General features: G+C 40.2%; 2 protein-coding genes and 1 pseudogene across 2 annotated transcripts; 1 reads left to right on the plus strand and 2 right to left on the minus strand.

Annotated features, from left to right (window-relative positions):
• Positions 1-20,677, plus strand: part of LOC134076331 (zinc finger protein 850-like) — a 769,162-nt pseudogene that overhangs the window by 270,059 nt on the left and 478,426 nt on the right.
• LOC134093802 (zinc finger protein 501-like) lies at positions 1,128-9,181 on the minus strand. The gene is made up of 3 exons (XM_062547099.1): positions 9,027-9,181; positions 8,287-8,593; positions 1,128-2,639 (listed from the first exon to the last, which is right to left on the minus strand). Exons 2-3 carry the CDS (start codon positions 8,579-8,581, stop codon positions 1,516-1,518), a joined length of 1,419 nt encoding a protein of 472 aa, XP_062403083.1. The 5' UTR covers positions 8,582-8,593; positions 9,027-9,181; the 3' UTR covers positions 1,128-1,515.
• Positions 10,590-19,906, minus strand: LOC134093248 (gastrula zinc finger protein XlCGF26.1-like). Its single transcript, XM_062546449.1, has 2 exons — positions 19,263-19,906; positions 10,590-14,430 (listed from the first exon to the last, which is right to left on the minus strand). Exons 1-2 carry the CDS (start codon positions 19,552-19,554, stop codon positions 13,226-13,228), a joined length of 1,497 nt encoding a protein of 498 aa, XP_062402433.1. The 5' UTR covers positions 19,555-19,906; the 3' UTR covers positions 10,590-13,225.

Raw genomic sequence — 20,677 nt, forward strand, 5'->3', positions numbered from 1 at the left:
GGAACTTAGGGGAGGGATGCAACATCCTCAACCAAGAGGCAAGTCAGAGTGCTCCACAATATGACATATCAAGCTGGGTGAAATAATAGTATAAGTCACTATAGGCACAGCAAAGCACAGCACACAACACACTTTAAGAGGGTTCCCCCATTTAGCCCAAGCAAGGAACAGAGGTAAATACAATACACTAAATGAAAACAAAAGACTAAACATTCCATTCTACTATCCATTAAAGTGGTAGTCTGCGTCTAATACAGCGGTATTTGAATGATCTACAACTTTCTACCCATGTGTCGAAAACCGATGGATGGATTTGAAATGTAGCCAAATCTATTAAGCTTTTATTCTAGTTGGGTGGTTTCAACATACATACAATCAATCAGTTAAGCGTAAGTCCTCCTGCATTGGAGACTCAGCTGCAGCTGTCACCTTGAGATGGCTTCAAATGTTGCTTTCAATATATCTTTTAGGGACGACTACCGGTGTAACGGTAAACCATGATAAAAATGTTGACGTCAACAATTACCGCGTTCATTTCAAATATCATTATTATTGCGGTTGATAACCACGGTCTGGAAACCGTGAGTGACGATAACGGTAAGCCTACAGCCTTTCAGTTGAAGTGTTCGAGGTCAGGATGACAGAGGCGCCAGCACCAGCACCAGCATCAGCACCAGCACAAAATGACGTAACTGGTTCTTATTTCTGGACCAGCTCAAAGTTGGTGCCGAGTTGGAACCTGTTTTCCTGACCCAGAGCAAGGTTATTTTGTGTGGAAAAGCAAAGAAAAGGGGTATGTGTGAACTACACACAAACACACATGGCCCACCTGTGTGACTGTGTGAACTACACTTTTTTTTGAGCGTCGTAGTCTGTTAGCTAGCCACGCTGGCTGTGGTGGCCTTGATGGTCTTGAGGCTACTGCATGCCAGCCCAACTCCTTAACCACTACGCTACCACCACAATGACAATGATAAATAAATAAATTAATAAATTAATTAATTAATAATAATAATAAAACAGTTACCTTCTTTAAACTAATATTTACTAGTTTTTACTACACTGCGGTGGTCCTGATAGTTGCCAGCCTAAGTCCTTAACCACTACGCTACCACCACAATAACAATAACAAATACATTCATTAATTGATACATAATAATAATAATAATAAAAAAAAACAGTTACCTTCTTTACACAGAAACATGATTCTTCTGAAAGGCTTTTTATTTTTTTTATTACATATTTTTACTAGTCAAGAGGTTGGATCAGTACACTTTTACCAACGTATAGTATAGTACAGTACATATATCCTCTTTTTGATACCGTGAGGGAAATTTGGTCTCTGCATTTAACCCAATCCGTGTATTAGTGAACACACACAGCACGCAAAGAATACACAGTGAGGTGAAGCACACACTAACCCAGAGCAGTGAGCTGCCTGCCCAACCGCGGCATTCTACGCTCAAAGGCACTTCAGGCGTGGACTGATTGGGGATCGAACCGGCAACCCTCGGGTTACAAGCTCAAAGTCCTAACCAGTAGGCCATGGCTGTCCCCAAGTCTGTACAACTGCCAAGTTGGCTTTTCTTTGTGTGTTAGCATGTGTTTTTTAAGATTGGAGGATCTTGCAAAAGCTTTTTCACAAAAGCCACATTTATGAGGCTTCTCTCCGGTGTGTACCAGCTGATGATTTTTAGAATTCTGCAATGTTGTAAAACCTTTTTCACAATAGGAACATTTATAAGGCTTCTCTCCGGTGTGCAATAACTGATGGTGTTTAAGACTGAATGACGTTTTAAAAGCTTTGTCACAATGTGGACACTGGTGAGGCCTCTTTCCAGCATGTGCACGTCTGTGCTGTTTAAGCTGCGTGGCTGTCGCAAACATTTTTTCACACTCGGTGCATTTATGCGTCTCTCCCGAGTGAATTTGCATGTGAGTTTGAAGGTGTGATATTCGTAAGAAAGCTTTTCCGCACTGGACACATTTGAGAGGCCTCTGTCCCGTGTGGAATTTCATGTGGGACTGAAGCTGCCTGGTCCTCAAAAAGGCCTCTCCGCACTGGACACATTTGTACCTCTTCTCTCCCGTGTGAATTTGCATGTGGGTTTTGAGATTTGAGAATATCGAGAAGCTTTTTCCACACTGCACACACTCGTGAGGCTTCTCCCCAGTGTGTGTCAGCATGTGTCGTTTGAGATTTGCGGACGTCGTACACGCGTGTTCGCAATAGGCACATTTATGAGGCTTCTCTCCGGTGTGTATCAGCATGTGTAATTTAAGAGTTGACATTTGTCTAAAAGATTTTCCACACTGGTCACATTTATAAGGTTTCTCTCCAGTGTGTGTCAGAATGTGGTGTTTCAGATGTGTTTTGCTAAATGCTTTTCCACAGTGATCACAGATTTTAGTCTTTTTTCTGTGAGTGTTCGGCTCTTCGTTCACACTAGCAGAGTGTGTTTGCTGCTGTTCATTTACGCTATCAGAGTGTGTATTCTGGTGTTTCTTGAGTTCTCTCAGGGTCCTGAAACTCTTCCTGCAGACAGTGCAGTGGCGCCGCCTTCCATCGAGTTGCAGACTGAGTTCATCACTCTGTCCGTGGATCTTCTGTTGGGTTCTGTTTGGATATTCTGATGCACCTGTAAGAGTTACCATAGAGACATAGAGAATTAGAATGAGGACGTTGCAGGTTGAGTTAATCATTCTGTGTGTGGATATAAATGTTTTCCTTATTTATTTACAAGAAATCCTTCATCCCTTCTGCAATAACCATACTGAACAACACAAAATGATTACCGCAGCTGATACCTGTGTCTTGTCCTTATATGTCTGTGTGAATGTTTTTTGTGATTGGAGCCTTGTCAAAGGAAATTTTCTGTAACCCTTGTGTAACAGACAATAAAGTATTATCTAATCTATCTAATCTAATCTTAATATACAGGGGTCATACGTATTGGGACTCCCATGTTAAATTCCCATAGAGGCATGCAGGCAGATTTTTACTTTCAACGACTCTTCTTGGCCCTCCGGCTCGTTCCCACTGACCTATACAAAGAATGATGGGGCGGCACACAGATGGGCCTACGTCAACGAATCTCCAAAGAGTGGCAACAGCTCTGGGTGTTTGAGAAGGATCACTATCACTGGTTTGCTAAATTAGACTCTGGCAAAGTCTATCTGTTAAAAACAGACCTGTCTTCTAGTTATTCCACCCTAAGTCTTTTATGTTAATTATTCTTTATTGCTTTCTTTTTATTTTTTACTTTATTATTATTATTATTACTATTATTATTATCATTACTCTTTGCTCATCTATGCTTTTATCTGCTATTACTGTTTGGTTTTTGTTTATGTAAAGCACATTGAATGACCTCTGTGTATGAAATGCGCTATATAAATAAACTTGACTTGACTTGACTTGAACAATGGGGCAGTCTATCCAGTGTTCTTTATAGATCAGTGGGAACGAGCCGGAGGATCGTAGTCTGGTTTTCACCATACTAAGCTCAATCTTTTAAGATTGAACATTAGTCTGGCGAGGCTGTGCTTTGTTTCTACTGCACTTCGCGTCGCTTAAGTTTCGTTATAGTCACGTCACCGGCCAATAGCGTGCCAGGACTAGAGTATGGCCGTTTCTGATTGGAGCCAAAGGTTCTGGCAGTGAACAGAGGAAAAAGATCTGCTGGTTTCCAGCCTGAGCTGCCGGGCGAAATTCTAATTCCCCGGAAGTTCACCCAGGGTTCACCCAGCCTGGGAGGATCGAGGAGAGATGTTGAGAAAGTGTTAAGAAAATCTTCCAAGTATTTAAGATTTTAAGAAACAAGAACCACAAAAGTAGTATGTTTTTTTACTCTGGCCCAGAGGCAAGAGAGTCCAGACAAGAGGAATCCCCCTCTCTGCTAAACAGTCTCTGTCCTCTGAAACTCAGGGCAAATTTTTTCTCCATATCCTGCTTTTGCAGGAACATCTGTTTCCTTTGTAAGGGACTTGTGTAAATAAGAACAATGCTGGCAAGAATATTCTTTGCAACAGCAGTGCACGTATACATGAATACTTGGCAAGATAACTGTGACACACCTAAATGTACTTAACAATGATAATAACATGATCATTTCTTTGACCCCTAACCCCCCCTCCCATTTTGTGCTATAAGTCAAAGTTTGACCCCTAACCCCCCCTCCCATTTTGTGCTATAAGTCAAAGTTATTATTAACTTAATAATAATTAAGTTATTATTATTATTATTATTATCCTAGCTTCCTAGGCTGCAACTAGGTCCGTGTCTGTGTGTTAACTTTGCTTAGCCTTCTGCATTCTCCTTCCCGTTGGAGTCTCCCTCTTGCTCCGGTTCACGTCTGAATGTTAACTGGGAACACTGCGAAAATGCCAAACGTTTGAACGTAAAACCCTTCTAAGTACTTTTTACTGAGTCATTTTTAAATTAGAAATGTGCATGGGTTAAGGTTGATTATGAATGTACCCCTTTTTATTTGAAATGGTTTCGGTATGTTTTCAGGGGTAATTTAAGGTACACTTGGGTACGTCACGTTTCGTAGTGGGAGGAAGGGCAACCCATCACTGTTGATGTCACCACAAACACGCTTTCCACAACGTGTATTAGTAGCCTCCTTATTAACGACACCTTTCACCTCCTGGCTCTCGAAATGTTTGTTGCAGAATGGAATGTTAGAATGTTCGAAAATAGTTAACATCACAGAACATCCGTAATGCCATGTACAGATGGTACGGGTTGAGAATGCTCCTTTCTTTCCCGCACATCGGGACTCCCGAAGCATCGGGACTTTAATTAAAACTGCAACCGCAAGGGGGCAACATAAGACCGCCTTAATAAAATGAAGGTTCGGCTCATACCGGAAAACACGGAAAAACCCGAAGACACCGCGCTGGTGACAAGCGGAGAAAAGAGACATCACGCTCAGCATGTCAGATTGCACTTTCAGAGTTTTCCAATGTTTTGCAGCCTACCTGACAGCTGGCTCTCTCACTCGACGTAGCCTATAACTCAGTCAGTCCAGCAGAGATGCCAGAGCAACATTTTGGTCAATGGAGAGGGAGAGAAATGCTCCGCATATCCGTCTCATTTAATCCGTCTCATTTAATCATTAAAATGAAGGTGATGACTGGCGAAATTATAATCAAACGACGTTTGAATAAACCATTGTTGAAATTAATGAAAATGGTTTTAGAAGCCTTCAATTCAACCTGAAAGACTCGATAGGCAACCTTAGATTAATTCATTAATTCATTACGGTTACAAGACCGCATTTCCGTGAATAGGCTATTATTGTCAAGGCGAAGACGAAAGAGATGGACAAGATGGACATTTAGGCTACATTTATGCTAGGAATACTTAGAAATGTGTAGGCCTATAGGCTATTTTAAAACGGAGGCATGTTCATTTTAACCGGCGACGCTGGGTAGCTTACCCAGCACTTGTTATCACAGATTTTGTCCCCACCACTTTTGACAACTGAAAATAAAATGTATTTAACAGAAATATCTTTAATACATGCCATGTCACTTTACTTATAACCGTAGGCTACATGCATGGAGAAGATCGCGCATTTTGTAACATTGTAACAATGGATGGTCAGATATGCGATAGGGCAGTGGGGGTGATTCATTGTAACCATCGACTAGTAGGCCTAGCTCCGCAAAAGAAGTTTCTAGCAACTTAGAACTATATGGATCTCGTAATGCATGTTCATGTTGATTCAGAGATAGACATAGACTACAGTGGGCTACTGTGCGTCAATATAACAGCATTTTATCATGTGGTGAATTAATGACTAACGTCAGTTTAACATGTCAGAACTTTTGATCGGCGTTTCAAGTGCATGCCGCGAATAAATTAACTCGACTGACTGAATCCTTTAGGCTATATTTGTTGGCTAAGCGCAAAGGGAATGACACTCGAACTGTGGCGTAACTGGCTAAGGCATCTCAATCACACGTCAGCGACCGGGGTTCAAAACCTACTCCATGAACCTCTCCGGATCCCATTAAGACAAAAGGCATTATTTCATTAAAAAATTGAAAGTTTTGCGATTTTTTTATGATTGCGATGTCTGCTGAAAAGAAAAAATAATATGTGAATTCGTGGTTCAGCGCGCACACACACACACACACACACACACACATTTTTACATTTACATAATAGGGCTCGGGCACACGCCTTGCATTCTAGGAATATCGCCGCCATTTGGTAGCGCACTGAACGTAATATCCATTCAGAATTCAGATGCACAAGACAAGAAGCAGAAATATAGTAGCCTAGCGATTTATTCTTTTCCTCTTGCGATCGTGGGTTGCACTGTTACACCCCACTACACAGCAACATACGACCAAGAAGGCAAAAAGTAAGTAACAGGAACACACTAAAAGGCGGGAGTAAATCCATAGTAATCCATAGTAAACTAAGGAGTGAAGCTGCCAATGTGGCTGTGCCCGCGAAGTTTTGATGTCATGATCCCGAGCCCTAGTGTCAGGAAGTGTCTGTCGAGAGAGAGGGGGAAGGGAGGCAATCGTCCTCAATGCCGTATATAGGTAGGCTATAATGTCTAGTGAACTGGTTAGACAAGTGTGGGGGAGGGGGAATGATCGCACAAGACAATTGCTCTTCATGAAATGGGTAGTCTCACAGACGGCCGTCGATTTTTAAACGTAGCCTACTACATCACTTGCGAAATCGGACGTGGCACATAGCCTAATTATTAGGCTACTGGATTTAATATAGCAAGTCCATAGACTTTGTTCATCCTATATTAGCCTATATTAAAATGTAATGTGCTGCGGGGAAGCATTGGGGAAGTCAGTTTAAGTTGTCCTGTAACAATTTGCCTCTTATTATAATCAAGAGTATACAGCCACTACGCACATAATAGCCTAGGTTACGGGCGGATGCGAGCAACCCCATGCAAAAGAAGGCCTTAAGTTAACGGACTGAAGGCCTGTTTACATGTCAAACATGCATTAAATCTAAGAAACGAAAAACACGAGAAATCCTGCTAAAGACCCTCCTGGCACGGCACACATTATGTGTGGCCCAATTAGACGACAATTGTTTTTGAATCAGTAGATGCTCCTTTCTCCAGCAACAGTAAAACCATCCACCAAAGCCACTGCGAATACGAGATAATGCTTCTTAAAAATGACTGAAATTTAGAGGGAGGAAAATTCTGCTTTCAGTGATGTAGATAACCCCTCGGTGCACCTTTTGGTCTTTAAAACTATGCTACCTAGGCTCTATGGAAATATAAAGCTTATGTTCATATCTTTATCAGGATAATCAGGGTAGAAATGGCAATTTCAGTCATTTTCAGCCATGAATTGTTGGATTTTTGAGGGTCTCTGAGAGGGGTCCCAGAACTCCATAACAAAAAACAGCTGGAGGGTTTTAAGTATATGGCTGTTCATAGTTCCACATACTTATCACATATACAAAGTATGAGCCGATTTGGCCGACCCCCATCTTCCCACCTCTGCCTGGTTTTCTCATGCAATGACTCTTAAGATTTTTTTTAAATCCCATGTGTTTGGATTAGAAGCTCAGTCGAAAACCATGGCGGAAAGTCATTAGCAAGATCAGTGAAAAAGCTATGTAGCCTATGGTAGCCTACCGTATGATGGGGTAAAGCAGAGGCAAGTAAATCTAATAAAAAACTCAATGTCACATTTCTGTGTGACCCATCTATCAGACCAGTTACAGCAAGTTACAGGATGGCTAACGTCACAAAGTCTGCACGCGTAGAATGGGAAGTAAGCAGATTTTTTTTCAGTCCCCTCCCCTTGAGAACAACAGAGTCTGTTTGTCCATTTATTTTACTGTCTATGAACTCAACTCAGTAACTCAATAATCTAACGTTTTGGCATGAATAAGGGTCCTAAAATTAAAACGATCATTGTTTTATGTTGCCCTCAATCTCCTGGCCATATATCAAAGGTCCTGTTCTTCATAATGAATGTTTCAAACCCCCCCCCCCCCCCTTGGAAAAATGGAAAAGGAGTGTTTAGTCTCACCCCTCAACCAATATATTAAACTTACTGCTTTCAATGACGCAAAATGAAATGAAGATTTTTACATCATTGGAATTGGAAGCAGGAAGTGCAACACTGAATTCTGTATTTCTCCCGTCTAAGGGGATACTGAGGGAATAATGCACAACCATTCAAAAACATGACTGAGTTTCTAACGATACAAAGCTTAATGCTAATGGGTGAAATGTCCCTTTAATAATTAAGACTCTCAAAGACTTTAAGACTTACTTTCCAAAAGATAATCGTGCTCTTCATCCTCTTCGATCTTCACTTCAATCTCCGCTGTGGTCTGCAATGTTTCATTGTCAGTAACGTTGACCTCTGCGCCTTCTGTTTCAGTTTTAAAGTGAAACTCTGCAAAGGGCTTTTCTTCTTCATCTGGACTTGTAATCATATGACCACATTCCTCCTCTTTTATATCTTCTTCTTTCACCAGAAGTCTCAAATCGTGTGTGTCAGTAACGTTGCAGCCATTGTTCTGAGGTCCGAGATCCATTTTTTGAAAGACCAATCCAAAGTCCATCCATTCGTGTCACTGCCAAACATGAGGTAGATTTGAGTTACGCATGCACTAACACTTAACCTTCATATTGTCACATACCACGTATTTTTATTTAAATGTTACAAATAAAAGCATATCTGTGACAGCTCTTCCTAAAATGACCAAATATCAGCACCGCATTTCAGTATCGTCAACGTATCCAACATGATTCAAATATTGTCAACAGCAGTCTACGCTACCTCAGAAGACGCATTCATTATAATTAGCAACTATGATTTTGGGAAACACACCCCAGTCCCCAGAGCAACAAAAAAAACCAACGTTTTTCAAACTCTGTTCATTAATAAAGAACTAATAGAAAGCAACACTTATACACTGAATAGGCCCACGAGTTCGGCTAAAGTTAATGGGGCTAACGTTCGTCAACAATTGTGTCTAACCCGTCTAACCACGAGGTCAGCCTTACCAGGAGGCTTCCGCTGGCGCTGCCCAGCTCACTGCAACGATTTCAGGCTACTTTATTTTTTTGTCTGTCTGATCAGAAATAAAACAATGTTCATCCCCTCAAAACGTAGTAGCATAATCTTGGACCAACACGACGAAACTATCCATCTTCCGAGAACTTCCTGCCTGCTCGTGGATGAAGAACAGGCAGTTGTCAAACCAACTAGATGAGCGTACACTGCCACCCTGTGGAATGGAGTTCGACTGCAATGTGGGAATAAACCAAAAGCCGTCTTCACCTATGGTCTTCACTTATCTGGGTTCTTCTTCTTGTTTTGTTTAATGGCAGATTACATCCTTTAAAATGTTGTATACCACTGTGTAGAGTGATACCTTTTGGCTACTTAGTCATGATGGAGTAAAAAATAAAACTAGAGATAATAAATCAAACCAAAACAGAAACCCTTATCTGGGTTGGTTTAGGCCAGTGTTTATCAAACTTTTTCAGACCGAAGACCACTTAACCTATAATAAAATAACAACTCATAAACAAAACAAAACAAAAAACAATATGCAATAGGGCTCACTGAACCACCTTGGTTATCGTCTTTGCACCTTGCTTATTTTCAGAGGATTCATATTATTTAAACTGTAGCTTATATAGGCAATGTAACTGAATTGTTTGGATTTAGGTACAAGTTGGTTCAATATCGCAAACAACTCATCTATTAAATTTGAGCATGTCTGCTCTCAGACCATACATTGAGTGTGGCACAAAGTATGTAGAATGCAACATGCATACATCTGTGTGTGTGTGTGTGCAATGCATGCAGTCGTGTGTACCTGGGTATGTGTGTGTGTGTGCGTGCGTGCATGCATGCGTGATTGAAGACTGTGGCAGGTTGCTGGAGTTTGTTGTCATGGAGAAGGCGATGCTCTGGCCTCTCTGAGAGTACTTTGTTAAAACGAAACTCCGGCACCAAAAAGTTGATACCATGCAGTGAAAGCCCCATTATTCATTTTGTCTGATAAAGCAACTTTAATTACTGGATATACAAAACAAACCTTTAATTAGTATAAGTCTTAGCTTATTTTAAGCACTAGTAGGATTGATCAACATTTAATTTCAAGCATAAATTCAGTCTTCCTGTAGTCTACATTTATACTGAAGAATCAACATAACTTACAATTCATTTTTTTCATTTGGCAGAAGATGATTTTATCCAAAGTGATCCAAATGTAGCAATCACCTAACAAGGGGATAGTAAGTCCCCTGAGCAACCCGGGTTTCGGTGCCTAGCTGAAGGGCACAATAGGTGCCTCTCATGTAAAGGTTATACGTCCTCACTGATCTACATAAAGAATGATGGGGCGGCAACAACGATAGTCTATCCCTTCGTCTATCTTTCTTTATGTAGATCAGTGAGGATCGAGGCCCGAGGAGCGAGGGAGGACGTATAAACTTTACCTGAGAGGCACCCAATGTCTAATGGAAGGCAGAAATTGAACCTACTCATTTTCAGGCATGCTAGCTTACCAACACCGCTGCTATGTCTGTGCCATTTGTGGAAAGGTTACAGTATGTTTAAAAAAAAAAAAAACACACACAAAAATGATGAATTCATTATGAGTTCATGAATATTTTAAGACCTACAGTAGATCTACAGTAAGCACCTTGCACAAATTCATATTTGGAATATTGTATTACATTTTACCATTACAAAATAATCAAAACAGAAGTATCACAATATTCTTCACTTACAACACAATCAACACATAATTCTTATCATGTTCTTTCATTACAAAACAAACAGAATTCTCATGTTCTTCCATTACAAAACAATCAAAACAGAATTCTCATGTTCTTCCATTACAAAACAATCAAAACAGAATTCTCATGTTCTTCCATGACAATCAAAACTCTCATCGTGTTATCCACGATATTCCGCAGCCAACAATGGGGGTCGCCATGACACCGAGACGGTTTTCTATTTCCGGCGAAGCTGCATTGTATCTGTTTTAACGTGACGGTTTACGGTGCTTAACATATCATAACGCATATAAAAGTCAACTTTTCTATTTTATATCGGTTATATGTGATGCAGTATATACATGCTGAGGGCAGAATTGTCAACATTTCGAACGAAATCTAAGTTGAGGCATAACCTAGTTTGCTATGGAGAACGCACATGTTAACAGAATGAACGGAAGTTGAAAACAGTATCGTAACCATCGCAACGATACATATTTCCGGGTTAAGGAAAGAGGTGGATACAAGACAATCAAAACAGAATTAACATGTTCTTTTGGCCTCTTTGATTCATGTGTGCATATAGCACAGAACAATCAAAATAGATAAAATTCTAACAGTGAATCTGCATGTTGGAAGTCTGGACCTAGTAGAGGGTTAAACAAATCGTTTGCTTTTCCTCATGACAAGATCGAAACAAAAAAGTATTTTTTGTCTTTAATCTTTAATGTTCATTTGACAGATATGGCAGCCACATTCATTCAATCAACCTGAAATAACATTCCAAACTCTAAACATGAAATCATCTCAACATTTAAGCTATAGAGCTACGACTAAAGCAACATAATAATGTACAGTGCAGCGCAGAGGAGACCATAACTAGGAGCTACCACTATATATCATATTATACACTATATTGCTAAAAGTATTCGCCCACCTGTCTTGACTCACATATGAACTTCGGTCACATCCCATCCTTAATCCATAGGGTTCATTACGACATCTGTCCACTCTTTGCAGCTATAACAGCTTCAACTTTTCTGGGAAGGCTTTCCACAAGGTTTAAGAGTGTGTTTGTGGGATTTTTTGACCATTCTTTCAGAAATGCATTTGTGAAGTGAAGTCACACACTGATGTTGGACGAGGCGACTGGCTCTCAGGATCCACTCTAATTCATCCCAAAGGTGTTCTATTGGGTTGAGGCTAGTGCAGGCCAGTCAAGTTCATCCACACCAAACTCTGCTATCCATATATGTATGGACCTCGCTTTGAGCACTGGTGAACAGTCATGATGGAACAGGATGTGGCCATCCCCAAACTTCCCACAAAATTGGGGGCATGGAATTGTCCAAAATCTCTTGGTTAATGCTGAAGCATTCCGAGTTCCTTTCACTGGAACTAAGGGACCAAGCCCAGCTCGGGGACGGCCCCTTCCTGTTCCAACATGACTGTGCACCAGTGCACAAAGCAAGGTCCATAAAGGCATGGATGACAGAGTTTGATGTGGATGACCTCAACTGGCCTGCATAGAGTCTTGACATCAACCCAATAGAACACCTTTGAGATGAATTAGAGTGGATGTCTTCTGAAAGGTGTATTTTCTCTCCGCTGTGAATTAGCGTGTGGTTTTGAAGATGTGAAATTTGTGAAAAAGATTTTCCACACTGGGCACACGCATGAGGCTTTTCCCTAGTATGTGTAAGCACGTGGGTTTTAAGACGTGTGGATGTTGGAAATGCTTTTCCACACCGGACACATTCGTGAGGCTTCTCTCCAGAGTGGGTAAACATGTGGCGTCTAAGATTTGCAATTTGCGTGAAGGCTTTTCCACACTGGACGCATTTATGAGGCGTCTCTCTAGTGTGCGTTAGAATGTGCAGTTTCAGAAATGAAGGATATCTAAACGCTCTCCCACAGTGAACACAGCTATGAGTCTTTTTGCCCTTTGAGATGAATTAGAGTGGATGTCTTCTGAAGGAATGATCAAAAATGCCATAAATAAACCTTGTGGAAAGTCTTCCCAGTAGAGCTGAAGCTGTTATAGCTGCAAAGGGTGGTCAGACGTCATCATAAACCCTATGGATTAAGGATGGGATGTGACCGAAGTTCACATGTGAGTCAAGACAGGTGGGCGAATACTTTTGCCATTATAGTGTATATTAACACTACTATACAAGAGGAGAGAGTGCCTCCGCATTACAGGAATAGCTTGGAAATTTGCACATAGGACCTCATTTCCAACTTAGTCAGGGTGATATTAGGTCGGTGGAGACAGTTTTCAGCGTATTTTATCCCGTCTTTAACTTGTGGCATTCGCCTTTGCTAAACTGGTGCTGAGCTAACGCAATTCAACAGCCACATCCAAAGCGGTCTTACCCACTCCACAGCACACCCGAGGCAAATGAATGAAAACGTCAGAATACACTTTTACCAGAGTATCTTGAACGAGAGTGTACATTTGGAATGCACGATTATACTTTCACCAGAGCATTTAGAAGGAGTTTGTACATTTGCAACGTCTGTATTCTTTTGTGTGTCAGCGTGTGTTTTTTAAGATTTGTCGTCAGCGTAAAACCCTTTCCACACTGGACACATGTATAAGGCTTCTCTCCCGTATGTGTAAACAAATGCTGTTTAAGTTGCGAAGATGTCTTAAAAGCTTTTTCACAATAGTCACATTTATGAGGTCTCTCTCCAGTGTGTTCCAGCTGATGGTGTTTTAGCGGTCCAAATGTTGCAAAAGCTTTCTCGCAAAAATCACACTTGAAGGGCGTCTCTTCGCTGTGTTTTTGCACGTGGTTTTTAAACCACGCAATTCGCGAGAAGGTCCTTCCACACTGACCGCATTTATGAGGCTTGTCTCCATTATGTGTGCGCACGTGTTCTTTAAGTTGTGAGGCTGTTGCAAAGGTTTTTTCACAATGGCCACATGTGTGTGACTTCTCTACTCTGGTGTGAATTAGAACATGGCTTTCAAGAGCCGACATTTGTCGAAAAGCTCTTCCACACTGGAGACATTTGTGAGGCTTTTCACCAGTGTGAATTATCATGTGGGTTTTAAGATGCGAAATTTGTGTAAAACTTCTTCCACACTGGACACATACATTGCGCTTCTCTCCAGTGTGAATTATCGAGTGGCGTCTAAGAGTAGCAATGTGTGAATAAGCTTTTGCACACACAACACATTTATGTATTTTCTCTCCGCTGTGAATTAGCGTGTGGTTTTGAAGATGTGAAATTTGTGAAAAAGATTTTCCACACTGGGCACACGCATGAGGCTTTTCCCTAGTATGTGTAAGCATGTGGGTTTTAAGACGTGTGGATGTTGGAAATGCTTTTCCACACCGGACACATTCGTGAGGCTTCTCTCCAGAGTGAGTAAACATGTGGCGTCTAAGATTTGCAATTTGCGTGAAGGCTTTTCCACACTGGACGCATTTATGAGGCTTCTCTCTAGTGTGCGTTAGAACGTGCAGTTTCAGAAATGAAGGATATCTAAACGCTCTCCCACAGTGAACACAGCTATGAGTCTTTTTGCCACCAGTGTGCTGCTGCTCATTTGAGTGTGTTTTCTGGTGTTTCTTGAGCTTTCTCAGGGTCCTGAAACGCTTCCTGCAGACTGTGCAATGGTGCAGCCTTCCTCTGAGTTGCAGGCTGGTTTGTTGGTCTGATGCACCTGGAAGAGTTACCATAGAGAGTTAGAATGATGCAGATGTTCTGGAAGAGTTACCATAGAGAGTTAGAATGAGAGGCAGAAGTCCAGCAATTCAATGACCTGAAATATTCCACAGAATGTTTCAAGGCTTCAGTTGTGACTAGGGTTGGGCACTGGGGATGTAACTATGCATTGTAAATCGGCTAAAAATAAATACAAATGTGTGAAGATTTTTGTCGCTGTGTTTTGCATTTCCATGCTAAAAGCAACAGGCACTGCCGGACTAAGACAATGCTTGCACAGATGTCCCTTTCACATTCACCGAATTTAACGCTAAATCAGCCGAATTTAACGTTAAGGCTGTTCCTTTCACATTGACGACACGGGGTGGGGAGTCAACCCGCCTCGGCAATCCAACCCGTCTCGGGGGGTAGTATCAGAGCCGAGCCGTGTTGAATATGAAAGGAACAGAGGTCAACCCCGCTATTAGGGGTGTGTAACTGATGACGTATTTGGCCAGGCAGGAGGTTAAAATACAGGAAACACACAAGAAACTAGGATAACTTTAGCTGCTATGTGTGTCCAACAATCACGTTTTTCATGCTGAGAGTGCCCTGAACCTCCTTTTCTCAGCACTTCGGTCAAGTGTTTCATGTTGGTGGAATGTGTTGCCCAGTGCTCTCCGTTCCAGCAACAGCTTTGGATCTTTTAAGAGGGGTCTTAAAGCATATTTATTTAATATGCACTTAGTCCTTTGAGTTTGTGATGTGTTATGGTTTGTATAATAGTATTGTTTTGTTATAATTTGTCTATTGATAGAATTTGAAATTTATTTTGCTATTGTCCTTAAATTTAGCCATACCATGCTTTAGTTATTATTATCATATATAATTAACTGAGTGACTTATTTGATTGCTATTCTCATTTCACTGTTTTATTTCTCATTAGGTTAGTGCTTAAAATTATTGTTCTACTGATAATATTACTATTCTCCCTAGTTTGTAATTGTTCACTGTTAATTTAATTTGTATTGTTATTTATTTGTATGTCGCTTTGGACAAAGGCGTCTGCTAAATATCCATAGCCATAGCCATAGCCAAGTGTTTATTGTTGCTAGGTTACCAAAACCGTCTGCTGCCAGCAGCACGTCTTTTTAGAAAGTTTGCCTAATGATAGCTAACTAGCCAACGAGCTAACTGTCAGAGCAGAAGTTGTTCAGGACTCAGCACACTGAAATATGACTTCGACAGACAAAAGGACCTCATTTGGCATTCAAATAACATAACAAGTGGCCAGCCATCATTTGGAAGCTAAACCACGTAGAACTAGCATGACAGTTGTGTTTATCAGTTTATCTCCGAGGTCCAAGCATGGGTCCAAGGCATGCTTAACGTCATTGTTCACTCCCAAATTGCGTGTGACGTGCTGCTAGGCAACGCCTCCCATAACTCGCCTCTGAAACCGGCTTCAGACAACCCCGGGACCAGAACACGTCTACCTTTCACATTGCGAAATCCCCTGAACCCGCTATTTCTTAAACGCTAATGTATCGTTTCTGAATGTGAAAGGGGCTAGAGACAAAAATGCGTTTGCTCATTCAGGCCTATCTAACCTGAGGAGAGACAGTTGGTGGCGTGTTAATTTAAACGGGCAAAAGTTTCTTGCTAAGCAAAACAATATATCTTTTTTTAGGATTTTACTATATTTTACTCATTTTGAACACAGCACATAGCAAAATTGCACAGGGACATAGCAAAATTGCAATAGCATTTATAAAGTGCATGTACAATGGCCAAGTAAAAGATTACAATTGTAACTAGAGAATGTAATTCCAAGGAAATTACGAGTGCATGAAAATGCAAAAATGTACAGATAAATCATGTAGATATGGTTACTAAGGTGTTGCTAGGGTAGACATGGTGGTTTCATAGTTTTTGAAAGTTGATAGTGCGAAGATAGACTGTTTAAAATTGAATTAGCTTACCTGATTACCAGATTAGCTAACCTGGCTAATGATTTTTAGCAGTTATGCAAAAATGCTAACTATGCTAACAATCCTAACCATGCTAACTATGGTTACGAGGTTGATTAGCCAATTCAGTTGATGATTTCTAGCAGTTATGCTAAAAATGCTAACTATGCTAACAATGCTAACAATGCTAACCAGGTTGATTAGCTAACTTAGCTGATGATTTCTAGCAGTTATGCTAAAAATGCTAACTATGCTAACCATGCTAACTAGCTAACTTGCTAGTGAGGACTTTTATTTTGAAACATTTGTTGCTAGGGTATCCATGATGGCCACTATCAGAAATAAAGAAGTTACTGTAGTATAATCATGTTGGTTGCTATGGAAACTGTCATAGAAGCTTAATTTTAATGGTTGCTATGTTGGTTGCTAGGTACCTGGAGGTTTCATGTAGTTGACTGGAGGCATAGTTGATGATAACTGACAGTTGGAGTGGTTGAACAGTTAAATAGTTGAGTATTTTCAATGGTTAAATGATTTAATAGTGTATTATTGCAGTGAGGACTTTTATTTTGAAACAGTTGTGGACAGAGGAAGTGGGTCATTCCACGCCAAATCAACCAGAGCCCACGCACTTGCGTCTCAAAAAAATCTGAAAAAAATACCATGTGTGCCTATGTTACCCAGGAGACACTCTGTAAAATGTTTTTGTGCTAAGATCAATACTTTTCAAGTAACAGCCAGTTTTACAGGGGGAGGGGGGTGTAAAATTTGTTCTGCCTCTTTTTTTTGTCAAAGTTCACAAGCTCATTGCTCAAGAACTAGAATCCGTAGGAGGCTCAAATTTTGCAGGCTGGTGCATAAATAGGAATAGTATGCAGTAAAATCATTACGAGTAGTCCGGATGATCCTGCATGGTCATAGCAGTCCCTCAAAGTTGATCAACATTTTATTGGAGTTTTTGGCTGTGTTCTGTTTAGGCCTTCAGAAGACACATTTTTACTCAACATAGACTCTTGGGGTTTTTTTCTTATTGAGATAAGTAGAAACACTCTCCGAAAAAGCAATGAAGAGAAAAGAAAATCCATCAGGGACTGAACAGCAGACCTCACAAGTTTGAAAAATAAATTTGGATCTCATATTCAGAGCACCCTAACACCTTGTGGGAATATACTAAGATTTTTTTTATATTTTTTTCTATAATCTGCATTACCTCTTCTTTTTAAAAACACCAATTTGACTTGTCTTATGCAAATCTTTCTTTTTCATTTCCCACCCTGAACAAGGACAAAATGCACCATAGAGATCTATTGAGAGATTTGTTTTGTATAGAGTAACCACTAGGTGCCTCTAAAATCACTGAATCACTGAAATTGGCGGGTGGGGACAAAACATATTGATCTCAATGGTGCATTTTGTCCATGTTTAGGGTGGAAAATGAAAAAGAAAGATTTGCATAAGACAAGTCAAATTGGTGTTTTTTTAAAAGAAGAGGTAATGCAGATTAACGAAAAAAATATAAAAAAAATCTTTGTATATTCCCACAAGGTGTTAGGGTGCTCTGAATATGAGATCAAATATTATTTTTCAAACTTGTGAGGTCTGCTGTTCAGTCCCTGATGGATTTTCTTTTCTCTTCATTGCTTTTTCGGAGAGTGTTTCAACTGATCTCAATAGAGAAAAAAAATCAAGAGCCTATGTTGAGTAAAAATATGTCTTCTGTAAGCCTAAACAGAGCCCAGCCAAGAACTCCAATAACATTTTGATCAACTTTGAGGGACTGCTATGACCATGCAGGATCATCCAGACTACTCGTGGTGATTTTACTGCATACTATTCCTATTTATGCACCAGCCTGCAAAATTTGAGCCTCCTACGGATTCTAGTTCTTGAGCAATGAGCTTGTGAACTTTGACAAAAAAAAGAGGTAGAACAAATTTGACACCCCCCTCCCCCAGTGAAACTGGCTGTTACTTGAAAAGTATTGATCTTAGCACAAACACATTTTACAGAGTGTCTCCTGGGTAACATAGGCACACATGGTATTTTTTTCAGATTTTTTTGAGACGCAAGTGCGTGGGCTCTGGTTGATTTGGCGTGGAATGACCCAAGTATGAAACAGGATCTGTAGTCTTAATGAGATTGTATGCTTAAAGCCTGAGAGAGAGAGAGCTGCTGCACCTGGACTGGCCACCTGGCATAAGATTCTAATTGCCCTATTATGATGTCATAATGTAATGTTAAGTCTATGGGGAAATTTTAATAGTTTTTATTTAATCGTTCAAAAAGTATAAAAGTTACAAAGTTGAAAAATACATAGCTGAAGTCACCTAAGTAAGACCTACGCACCGCAGTTTGAATGAAGTTTCTACGTTAAACGGTTGAAGCTGAATTGCACGCACAAAAACGTTAAAGGAAAAATAAAAATAAAAAAAAATCGGATAACAGTAGAGTGCATTTTCATGCACTCTAATGAATGTAACAAACTCTTTCATAGTTATTTTTGTTATGGTGACATGGCAAATTAGTTCATTTAATGTCCAGCAAGGCACCGTTCAGCCATGTTTGTTCACCCTAATAGCCTTATCATACCATTGTTATTATATGATTGACTGAATTGTTTATTTGCTATTCTCCTATTAAACTAAATAACATTCATTATGTATTTGCATTAGGTCATTGCTTGAATTGATCTTGTTTACTGTTTACATTGCTATTCTCCCTATTGTAGTCTGACCAACCTTTTGAAATTGTTCACTGTTGAATTAATTATGGTATTGTAATGCATTGTATTATATTATTTGTACGTCGCTTGAGACAAAGGCGTCTGAAAAAAAAAAACAGCCATAACCATAACCATTATTAAAATATCTGAAAAACTTACTTTCCAGCAAACAATCGCGCTCCTGCTCATCATCTTCAATCTTCACTTCAATCTCCACTTTTGTCTTATGTGTTTCACTGAAGGAGGTACCGTTGAACTCTGCGCCATCCGTTTCAATCTTACAGTGAAACTCTGCAAAAGGTTTTTCTTCTTCATCTTGATATGCAATCATCTGGCCATACTCCTCCTCTTTAATATCTTCTTCTTTCACCAGCAGTCCCAGATCAACCTTGTGTGTTTCAGTAACGTTAACGTTACAGTCAGAACTATGACACGGAAGCTCGGGATCCATGTTCTCAAATACCTTTTGTTTAGCCTACAGGTCAGAGCAACACAAAACAGAGCGGTTTTCAAACGCGGTTTAATTCACTGAATACAACGCAACACTCCAGTTGATGCATTGAGTAACGTTAAGTTGGGTTGAAGTTTTTGTGGGATTAGCGTCGTCAGTGTCTACTGTCGAACTACGAAAAGTAAGCATTAACGTTACCTCAAGAACGTCCGATGCTCCGCACACTGAGATATGCGTTCCGCCTAGTTTATCGTTTATGTCTGATAGGACACAATACAAGGATTATCCCGGTTTATCCCCGCAAACCATAGCCTTCTTGGGAACAACCACAACATCCAGCCATACACCTTTACTGTCTATGGCCATATCATCCAGTTCCGGTTTCCTACTCGTGTACGACAAACCAACCAGATAATTGTACACTGCCACCTCCTGGACTGGAGTTTGACTGCAGGCAACGGAAACACCGTCCTTATGGATTTAGCTGTGTCACCTCACCTGTGTCACCTATGTAAAAAGCTGCACATTTAACTGATAGTATCAGTGATATAATCGGTATCAGTGATAATATCAGTGATACCACTTTCATATACAATAATTGTAATAGAGTAGAATAAGAGAGGTATTTGTTTATGAAAAGGATGCACGCCAAAACCTACCTGCACTTTGCTGTTTATTGCTCTCTGTATATTATTTGGTTGAGAATACTAATAATCGATATCATATACTATACTGACCAAATAAATATAAGTAGGGTTGGGTTCAACATCCATTAGACACAAACTGACGTTTAGCTGACGTCACTGGTGAGAGAAGAGGTGCCGTTTATGGTTCTCACCAGAGAATGTGGGCTCTGGTTCTCACTCACACACACTGCGCACACCTCTAAACATTCTAATATTAACGTCTCATATCTCTTAGTCCACCATCAACGGTCATGGGCTATAATCATATAATTCGATATATTCATTAAAAACTATATCTTTCCCAATAACATACATTAATAATCAGTAGCCTACTTAAAAGAACAATGAAGTAAAAGTAAATCCCAGGTTTTATTTTAAATACTGTAGTTAGCTCAGTCCTCTTAAAACTGTAGTGATGACTTTTATATAATAAAAGT

Source organism: Sardina pilchardus, chromosome 1 (assembly GCF_963854185.1).
Source record: "Sardina pilchardus chromosome 1, fSarPil1.1, whole genome shotgun sequence".
Lineage (NCBI taxonomy): Eukaryota > Metazoa > Chordata > Actinopteri > Clupeiformes > Clupeidae > Sardina > Sardina pilchardus.